At 40.3% G+C, this 11,081-nt stretch overlaps 1 protein-coding gene across 1 annotated transcript; it reads right to left on the reverse strand.

Annotated features, from left to right (window-relative positions):
- Positions 1-864: 864 nt before the first annotated feature.
- Positions 865-4,158, reverse strand: wfikkn2b (WAP, follistatin/kazal, immunoglobulin, kunitz and netrin domain containing 2b). Its single transcript, XM_054757109.1, has 2 exons — positions 3,979-4,158; positions 865-2,544 (listed from the first exon to the last, which is right to left on the reverse strand). Exons 1-2 carry the CDS (start codon positions 4,156-4,158, stop codon positions 1,000-1,002), a joined length of 1,725 nt encoding a protein of 574 aa, XP_054613084.1. The 3' UTR covers positions 865-999.
- Between the last annotated feature and the right edge of the window lie 6,923 nt (positions 4,159-11,081).

The raw sequence follows: 11,081 nt of genomic DNA on the forward strand, positions 1-11,081 counted from the left end.
TTGCAAAAACACACAAGCAATTTTTCACGGGAAAATTTAATGTTGACCCAAATGGTCGACGTCATCTGAAAAGGACACATTTTTAGTAACAAGAAGAACACGGTGGACCAGGACTTGCTAAGTTGGTCGACTGAGACGGGTTGTCAAAATAAACGGGGTCGACTAAGGCAGATTCCACTGTATTCTCAGGGCATGGAATCGATCGCAGCTGGAGAGACGTTTCACCTCTCATCCGAGCAAGCTTCATCAGTTCAGGCTGAAAAACTAGGTGGGACAAAAAAACTAGTCAGACGAGATAGGACAGCTGTAGACTGAGAACTTGGTGCAAGATCCAGTGTATTCATCCTGTAAAGGAATGACAGGAACGGTTTTGCTCTTTAGTGGTGTCAAATGACAGTCGTTGGAATGCAATGGAGTGGGGCCTCTGCCCGCCAACGATAGTCGGTTGGGCGGTATCACCTTTGTCAGCGTTCCATTTAGAAGTAATTGCGGTCATGGACCCACCTGAAACCAAGGTGGCTGTGCATTATTTATTTGTTAGAGCCGAAATGATTGAATATTTTAGGAAGGGATGAAAGGCAGCATTGTATGAAGGAGAAAGGCGGTGTCGCAGACTTCCCTCTCTGTTCAGAGATGGATTCTCAACCTTAACGAGCAAAACCATTCCTGTCTGAACATGCATCCTACTTTAGAGGATAAATACATTGGATCTTGTACCAAGTTCTCAAACTAGAGCTGTTCTATCTAGTCTGGCTAGTGTTTGTCCCACCTAGTCTTTGAGCATGAACGGATGAAGCTTGCAAAACGTCTCTCCAGCTGCGATCGATTCCATGCCCTGAGAACCTGAACAGTCCAGTTGTGATCAATTCCATGCCCTTAGAATACAATGACCTGGATCAATGAGAATACTCACTGGCAGATTGCACTGTAATTTATGTGCAATGACTACAATGGCAAAGTTTAGTTATGTATTAGTTATGTATTTTTCCTAGTCGTGGCTTACTGAGGACTGTTGGTGATGGCTTTGAGAATGTCACACGTGTTTTTGGAGATGACCTCCTTCAGCTTTCGTACACGGCGAGGACTGGAGGCACCCACGTAGCTGTGCGGCTGCAGGACTGCCATGCCCTCGCTGACGTTGCCCATAATGATAACCTGGCCCTCGGCGGCGGCGCCTGTGATGTTTGGACAGGGGCAGCTCCAGTCCATGTTGAGGAAGGTGACTTCCAGAGGCTCCTTGCCAAAAAAACGTAGGCCCATTTTCTCATCCTTTAGGATCTCCTCCACAGTCACGAGAGCGTGACCTGAGTCTTTTTCCTCTGTGAGCTCGGTCATGCGACCCAGGATGACAAAGTCACTGCGACAGAAGCTGGTCACGATCTTGCCTCTCGGCTTGCAGGCTTTGCAGTTGTGGTTTTTGGGGTAGGGGCACATCTCTTCACAGGTTTCTTTGGATTCAAAGTTGTTGTCATTGCCCGCACATCCTCCATAGATGAAAGACTGGCATTGCTGCAGACTGCTACTGTAGGCCCAGCGTGGCTCATAGGCTTTACAAGGGCCCTGCAGGCTTGGTAGGTCACAGGGGCTTGAGAGCTTTGGTCCACAGCAGTGCATACATTCATTATAGGTCTCAAACAGCTTCCTCTGCTGGTGACTGCTGCTGTGGCAGTGAGTAAAAGACAGACAGTTGTTGCTTTGGGCTTCGTAGAACCAGCTCACTATCTCCAGTTCACTCCCACAATCCTCTGGGTTATCAGGAGGCTTTATGCACTCCTCAGGGAGGCACCGGCTCAAGTTGTTAGCATCTGGGCTTCTGGGTGGCTCTGTGGGCAGCACGGTGAGAGGGTGGTGGGACTGCACTGAGCCAGAAGGGTTCCGGGCCGTGCAGGTGTAGACGCCTGAGTCGTGCATTTCAGCGTTGTAGATGACCAACTGACCCACATTTGTGACCACCATGTTACCCTGTACGTGATTGCGACCCATGACCACCCTCTGGACCCCATCAGGAAGCTGTTTCTCCCAGGTGATCTCAGGCGGGGGGCCCCCAGTTACATCACACAGGAAGCTGGCCGTGTCGCCCACGTTGACAGTCTGGAGCAGCGGGATGCTCAGGACAACAGGCGCCTGAGGCTCGGCAAGAGGCGGTATAGTCACCTGCAAGGGGGCGGTTGTTGGGTGGAGAGTGGTTACCAGGGGCAATGCCGGACTTGTGCTCGGCCAGGTGAGGTGGAACCGACAGGTGACAACAGAGAGGTTGATGCCCTTGGAGCACGCCTCGGCATCCATGTAGCACCTGTTGTAGTAGGTCATGCCGTCAGACGCGCACGTGAACTGGGGCTCCCTCTCACACCGATCGCGGCATTTACACACTGGCTGACCATCCCAGATGTCACACTGTGACCCCTGCTGGGTGCACATGAAGGTGGCGCAGGTAGCTTCCTGGGGCATCCCCGCAGGGTTTTTGTCGCCAACCATGTATCTCGATGCCACACAACTACGATTCCCACACACATTTTGGCAACACTTCTCAAAGGATTCACACTCCTGGAAGACAAGAGGGAAGTAATTACTTTTCTTAGACAGTATCGGGAAATGTGTTACATCACATCAAGCACTTATTGTTTACTTATTGTTTTTTCCAGTTTATTTTTTACATGCAATACAAAGTGGTGATTTGATCGATGCTTGTAGAGCTATTTCTTATTTCTTTGTCTCCTGTTCTTTCTTTGTGGTGTGGGGCAATGGAACCTTCTGCACCCAGTTGCCAAGGAAAGAATCCTCAATAGTGCACTCACTGAAATAAATACACTAGAAAATTATTGTGCTATGTGACAAGGCTTTTATCACTTGATTAAAGGCCATTCTCATCATCATATGGATAATAATGATACACCAGTAAAGTGTACTTTTCGGTTATAACTTTACACCAATCAAAAGGTATTGAAAGCTTGTACAGTGTTTCTAAACCTTTAACTGGTGCTGTGTAGTGAGTTGTGTGTTGTCAAAAACTGCAGTTTCACAACGCTTTCTTTATAAAGGCTACTTAATTGTTAATTGTGAACTTTACCCCACAAATTCTACCTAGCAACAAGTGAGTTTGCTATTATAATAAGCAATGATAAAGGTTTATAGGAACGAATCAGGGGTGTCCAAAGTGCAGTTCGGGGGGCCATTTGTGGTCTGCAGCTTTTTTTTTTTTTTATTAGTTATAAAATAATGACTAATCAATATTAACTTATAAAATTCCAAAGTTTTAGGGCCACAAAGAAAAAAAGAGAGAAAGTTAGGATAGCATAGCATGCATATGTTGACCTACAGTGCTTAACAAATGTATTTGACCACCACACAATTAGCCATGAATTTTCATATGTACTGTTTAATGAAGAAAAAATAGCAAAGCACATTATTATTTCTTTGTTATGTCAAATTATATTATTTATTTGAATACATGAAAAGAAAAAGCATCTCAAGCTGTTACAATTTTATATTTTTTGGATATTATTTGTGGAAAAAATTGTATTTTGTTGTGTTAGCTGACTTTTCAAATAAACATGTTTATGATGCATTTCTACGGTTTCTCTTTTTTATGACTAAAGTATTTATTAAATACTGTACACTGCAGCGTGGCCCCTGCGTTCTTCAATTTCTCCATGTGTGGCCCTGGGTGGAAAATGTTTACTTAAGTCCAAATAGATATTACACCATATATACAGTAGAACCGAAAAAGTTGAAGGCCCCCCTGCGTTTTAAGTCACGGAAAGTACCCCAATAACTGTTGTGTGGCCAAAATTTTGAATTTCCAAGTGTGTTAATATGTGCCAAGAGGGTGTTCAAATTGGAGCAATAGAGTAGAATGCATTGTTTTCTCTCGTGTAATTAGTGAGGATAAATGATAAGTATTGGAAATGTAGAATGGACAAGTACTGTATTCAGGGTTAACAACATAATATAATACATAATGTGGTATAAGTAGCTTACCTGATCAGATTGACACTCTCTAGTACAAGTACTCATGGCATCCACCCACAGGTTGGGGTTCATGTCATTAGGACACATCCCCGCATGGGAGTAAGCAATATGGGGCGCAGCGCCGACTTGGACCTCCATCCACACGCTGGCCAGGAACCAGATCCACCGTGGAAACAGCATCCACCACATCTCAGAACCAGAACACGTCTTCGGTTGATTTGAAAGTTTTAAAGTCGAGCCAAGTTTAAAAAGAGCCAAAGCACATCACACGTGTGACATGGATCAATTCTTTGTCGCTTGAGTTGAGTTGTGATGCTGCTTTTATATTAGAGGTGAGCAGCCATCTCCAAACAGCTCACTGCAGGACCGACTTGAGTTGCTCCTGAGATGCTGAAGGAACATTTTTAAAAAGTTAGTGGTCGACTTTGGGTTGGGACCGGCGGGGTACCTGCCTGTTAAAAGGATTGGTGGTAACCCCCACCCTCCCCACTCGCCCACCCAACATCCCACTTTAACTATTTGTGTACTCCACTTGTGCCAAAGAGCTCTGTGTGCAAAGAGTGGAGGGAAGCATGTTTAGTCTTATGTTACAGCGGCTTATACATACATGTTTAACCCCATTCAAATATATCATACACAGTGCAACTTCACACATGGAAATGTTAGAAAAAGTAATTATAATCGGTGGGTTAAATGAGGAATGTCAGTTGCAGAATACGACAGAGACACCCTACTCACGAGACGAGACGTTGCACTAGATTGGGTCGATGAGAACAAGATGAGACGAGATTTTAACATTATTTTAAAGACAAGGACAATGAAAAAAATATGACCGGACAAACGTCTTTATTTAATTGAGTCACAAAACAATGCAGATACATTTTGAAATGTTTATTGTCCCAAAATTCACGCTAAACCACTGAGACCAAATAAACCACTGTCATAATATACCGTATAATAATAATATATCATAATAATGCAATATTTCCTTCACTATATCATCTTTCACTCTGTAGAGTTGCAGAATTGGCGTTTGTGACTGGCATTTTCTCACAGGCTATTAGCCCTGTCTGTCAAACGATTGCAGCATTTCCTGAAATGCTGGCTTTTCAGTAGGGGTGCCAGAATTAATAGTAGCTCGTAGTGGAACAATGCCAGCTCACTGTTTTTGTCTTCCATACTTGTCTTTGTCTATTTACGTCAGGGCTGTCCAACTGTTCAAAAACGTTAAACATATGTTTAAAGACAAATCTTTGTGTTTGTATTAGTTACAACATTTGAGTTTTTTCTAGTTACATTATGCTCCTTTATGCTCTATTTTTCCACTTTTGCTAGGTTTTTGTTTATTTTATATCTGCAATGAGCCACGTTACACAGATGGCCCGGGTGGCAAACTTTGGACACCCATGCGTGTTTCGCCAGGAAGGCGAGGTATTACCAGGCGACGGTGGAGTGTGTCCAAGATCTGCCTTCTTGTCTCTTTCGCTGGTCAGCGGCTGGGTTGCGATATGGAGGGGTTTATGCAGCTTTCAAGCCGGCATCAAACCGGCATTGCACGGAAATACTTATGTACAATCGGAGGTGAAGCTCCACTTCCGCATGCGTGGCGAATACTTCACCTTTGTTGACCGATTGTATTTGATTACAGCATGAACAAATGACGCAAGAAACACTTCCTGACTTTCACTTTTAATGCGCATCCCTACTCGCTAAATATAGCGACAATGTTGCTATATTGTCGACACGGATCTCTTCTACGTATGAGGTGTGTTATGAAGCGGAACCGGTGTTCGCTGAAGCTTGTAAAATTGGCACTCGGCCAAATGTAACAAGTGTAAATAAAACAGCTCAGTGATTAAGGGTACAGACAAGTCTGAACATCTACGTGTTTCGATCTGACAAATCTTAAGTAAGTTTGATTAAATGTAGAATTACTACAGCTCCTGCTTGGACATTAAGATAGAGGCAGCTGACCAACTCAGACTGAAAAAACATTGCTATGTCACTCTGATGCTGGGAACACCGAGGTAGCTTTGGATTGCAAGGTTTATAGTGTGGGTAAATCATTTAATATACGGTTCCGATAATGCCCTGCACACTGCCATTTCCATATTATGTTTATCATTCATAGTAGGGATGCCATTGCTCACAATGTGATTGGCTTCTGGCTGCCTTGTTCTCGCGAGACAGCTTTTCGCCAAATGAGAAACCTCATCAAGTCTTAATCTCGCGAGTTCTTGTCACACCGTAGTCAACAGTCATTGTTATTTGTATCACTTATAATCTTATCATAATTTGTGTAATTGGGTTGTATATTATTTTAGTTCTTTTTATTTTTATCCTACGCTGTTGAAGATGTATAGAACCAGAGTCGGATGGCCCATTCGGCAATAAAGGAAAATGCCAAAAAACAAAAAAAATGGGAAAAAAATTCACCTTCACTCCTTAAATTGATTCAAATGTAAAGCAATGGCCAATTTCTATTACTACAAATGTAACAAATTAGGCTTATTTTGTGGGTATTTACATTGTATTTCACCTTTATCCAGATCCTTCTTCCTTGATGCATGTGTGTGTGGGGGTTTATTTATTTTTGGCATTGTAGCAGTAGTACAGTATATCCAGGACACGTGACCACCCATAGGTGATTATTTACATCCAGCTTTAGTGTACAGAACAAGTTCAACATGTTCCCTTAAAGCTGATCTTTGTTTGCCAGATTAGTTGGGTCAGGACTGTACATCCATTTTATTTGTGGAATTTTTACCAATTATAGAGAAGGTGTACCGAAAGTGTGGCCCAAGGAGCAATTTTTGGAGAATAGCTTGTTCTTTCACTGGCCGTTTGGCCAGAATAAGATATGAATTAGTATATCATATAATGACCTTCATTGGATTGGTTTTATCATCCCCAATGTAGAAAAGAGGCCCCACAGCCTTCAGTGTTTCTGTATGCGGGCCTTGGTGAGAAAATAATTGGATAGAAACTCAACAAAAATATAAATGCAACATTTTGTAGACGCAACTAGACCTAAACCTTTTTCTATGGACACATAAGGTCAATTTCTCTCAAATAGTGTTCAGAAATCTGTCTAAAACTGTTAGTGAGCATTCATAATTCATAATCCATCCACCTCAGATGTGTGGCACATGAAGATGCTGATTGAACAGCATGATTATTGCACAAAATGTGCAGTTTAACTGTATTGGGCACCCAGCATTGACCTGTATTGGACCTGCGTTGCAAATCGAGTGGCCCATAGTGGAGGTGGGGTTATGGTGTGGCAGGCAGGTACATTTGATTGACGTCATTTTGAATGTTTTTTGAATGACGAGATCCCGAGAGCCATTGTTATTACTCGTGGTGCAGCATGATAATGCACGGCCCCGTGTTGCAAGGATCTGCACACAATTAATGGAAGATGAAAACATCCCAGTTCTTGCATAGGCCAGCATGCAAGACATGCCACCCTTTGTTTGGGGTGCTGTGGATCGGTGTTTTCGGACCCAAGTGGCCTTTTATTGTGGCCAACCTAAGATACACCTGTGCAATAATGATGCTGAGGCGGATGAATGATGAATGCTCACAATATTTGCAAAAGATAGGCCTTTTGTGTACATGAAAAAAGCTTTAGATCTGTAATTCAGCTCATGAAAAATGGGAGCAAAAACCAAACTATTGCATTTATATTTTTATTGTGCATAGTAATCCCTCGTTTATTGCAGTTAATTGGTTCCAAAGTTGGAATCCCTTCTTTATAAATGGAATATTTTCCAAGTTAGAGCATAGAAAACCTGCTTATGACTTTCTACATATGGTTTTTAACATTATTAGGGCCTATAATAATACCCCTATAGTCACTTTTACACTTATAGTAGACACAATAGACAGAAAATAAGCCATTTAAGACAAAAATAAAACATAATATAGACTGAAATGTTAGCATTGGGCCTGTCTCATCAATGTAACTTTACTGACACCTAGCGACCAGTGCAGAGTACTACATACATAGCAACATGTATTTGAATGCGTCTTCTGAATGCCTTATACAGTAGACGCCCCTACAACGTAAATAATCCGTTCCGAGAACCTTTATGTTATAGGGTTTTTATGTTATACGAAGCGTAAAATACATGTAAATAGCCTAATCTGTTCCAAGATCTTCCCAAACTCACCCCTTTGGCCCTTCAAAATATTCAAAATCCACCAAATATGGGAAAATATAAGAAAACGTTAACATAAACATAGTAGAGTAACATTCCAAGATAAAATAAGGTAATAAATAAGATTACTGTAAATGAATAAAACAGAAAAACAAAAACAATCTTACTGTTCACGAGATGTCTTGATCAGGAGCGCAAGTGGAGGCAGGAAGGAGGAGGAGGACTAGCCTGAGTCGAAACGCGACTCAAAGAGTCTAAGAGTCAGCTGGTCTCCAGACAAACGCACACGCCCTACACGATAATGCTGTGTGCAAAATTTTAATTTGTAACTTAACTTAATTGTTTAAGTTAGTTTAAGGGCGACTACGAAGAGGAAGGAGGTTGAAGGGAGAAGCCTGTCTCTCACACAAACTCACGTACGTGCTGTATAACTCAGCCAATGAGATGAGAGCGTAGGCGGTGCCCTGATAATCAGCCAATGAGATGAGAGCGTAGGCGGTGCCCCGATAATCAGCCAATGAGAGCGTGAAGCGTCAGAAGGCGTCACCAAGTGTTAGTCTGAACTTGCACCGACGTAGTAATAAAGTTGATTGAAAAAAAAAAACTTGCACCGACTTGACGCTTTACGTTATATGGAATTTCTTACGTAATACGATGCAAAAACTTTACAGAAATTCTTTATGTTCAGTGGAATTTACGTAAAAGGAGGTTTACGTTATGTGAGGTACTACTGTATTTGTATTTTACTTCATTTAGACATTTTTATGCTTGAAAATGATTAATTTATGCCAGGAATGACTAATAGTTGGCTGTAGTCCACCATGAAACAGCACTGATTTATTAATCACTATAATGTTTATGTCGTCTGACTGTATGTTATTTTAATGGCAAGACTGTTGGACCAGGAAGTTAAGTTTGCCAGCTACTGCCTCGTTCTCATCAGGGCACACACTGCTGCAAACGCAGATAGATGCTATTCTTCCTACCTTCTTGACTTAGTGCATGCCAGTCATGTTGTAAGAGCACCACTCTGCCAATCAGATGCCAGAGTGATATATTTGACAGACCACTTAATGATCAGACAACAGTTTTTGCTTAATGACTGACGGTGCTGCTGATTGGCCCTCGGCAGTTCAAATGAGGACATGGAAGCTATGAAAACAGGCTTCCAATGTAATAACATTGGATTCGGGCTGCGTCCAGTTTGTGTGTGGCAAAGGTTGTTTGTTCTTTAAGCAGACATGCTGATTTTGATGATGAATGTGTGTGTGTGTGTGTGTGTGTGCGAGCATAAAAAAGGTCTGTTTATCCTAAATCAAGCCTGCCAGGATTTGAAGTCTGCAGGCTCCAATTCTGTAAAACAGATTAGTTTTGCTCCATTTCACTGCCAATGACAAACACAATCATGTTCCTCATGCTTAATAAACATTAAGACATTATTTTAAATGTACTTTGTCCCACAAGTAGACGTAACAGCACAGTGCAAATACCATTTGTTGTTTTAGCATTGCTTTAAGGACCATATCAGTGTTATCTGTTTTTTGAGAATACAAAAAAGCCACATAAAAACTGAGAAAAATAATTTGTAAAAAAAAAACATGTTAGAATTTTTGAATGTATATTATATATTAGAATATAATAAATTTAAAAACTCATTCATTTTTTAATATTAAATACTACTGCCAATCATACTTTCAAAGCATTAGTTTTATCTAGAATTTAAAAAATAATAATACAATAAATAATAATTCCACATGGTTATACATTTTTCATGTCAAGTTTTCAAATAAGGAGATTTTTGTGTTTTGTTAATTAGTGGGAAAACCCCTACCAGGCCCTGTCAATATTATTATTCTGTATAACATCAACAGTTTCAGTGAAATGACTGAGACTGGACGCTCCCGTTTACGGCGGGCCTGTCAACGCCCACTAGTGGACGGCTGATATAACTACATCGTTAGTTTCCTTGTAATGTTGTAGTCAGTTATTCGTTTCCAGCCTTATCAGTCTTTTGAAGGCTCCACTGATCTGACATACACCATAATTAAGAGATGTATTTATTGTTTTATTTTGATATTATCTTAGTTATATTATTAGTAATATTAGTTATATTATTATCATGGTGTACATTACACAGGCTGTCCCTAAAATCTGGAAACAGGCACAGTGCCATACTACACAAATATAATTCATTCATTTCGAAATAGATATAATAACGACATAAATAATATAACAAATATTTATACATTGATGTATTAATGTTAATGAATTTCATTTATATTATAATACATTTTATATAAATGAAAATAAAATTGTCAAAAATGTAAAAATATACTGTTCACCAATTAGATATAGAAATATATTAATGCATATTTTATATACATTATTTAACACAAAATAAAATATAAATGAAAACAGTATAGATATATTAACGATGATGAATGCTATATTGTACAGTACGTGTATATGTCCCGACATCACGCTGCATAAACCCCTCCATAACGCAACCCAGCCGCTGACCAGCAAAAGAGACAAGTAGGCAGACACCTAGCGTCAGTGTAGAAATACATTTAGGGGATTTGTAATAATGTGTCCACAAATAGTGAATATGATGAATATATTACAACAGTAGATGTATTACTATATTTTATATATAATGCATAATTAGTTTATCATTGCAATATCAACATTATGTTATTATAGCGGTATCTTGTCATATTTTACCAGTATCATGAAATAAATTGTCATTGAACAAATGGCACATAATGTATGAATTCAAATATAAAATAGCTTGACTGTGTTAACCTAGTAATGACTACAGCCCCACATTGTGATGTCATAGTAAAGGCAAAAAAAAACCAACAAAAAAAACAAAAAAAGGTGTTTATTTGAGGTGAGGTGTAAACGGTATTTATGCTGTATGAAGTCAAGGGTAAAAACAAATGCAAA

The sequence above is a fragment of the Dunckerocampus dactyliophorus genome, chromosome 2 (genome assembly GCF_027744805.1).
Source record: "Dunckerocampus dactyliophorus isolate RoL2022-P2 chromosome 2, RoL_Ddac_1.1, whole genome shotgun sequence".
Classification (NCBI taxonomy): Eukaryota; Metazoa; Chordata; class Actinopteri; order Syngnathiformes; family Syngnathidae; genus Dunckerocampus; species Dunckerocampus dactyliophorus.

Excerpts from the sequence above, each read along its gene's own strand:
- wfikkn2b (XM_054757109.1), bottom strand. The coding sequence starts at position 4,158 with ATGTGGTGGATGCTGTTTCCACGGTGGATCTGGTTCCTGGCCAGCGTG. Across the intron at positions 2,545-3,978 it reads GAGAGTGTCAATCTGATCAG|GAGTGTGAATCCTTTGAGAA; the intron begins GTAAGCTACTTA and ends CTTGTCTTCCAG.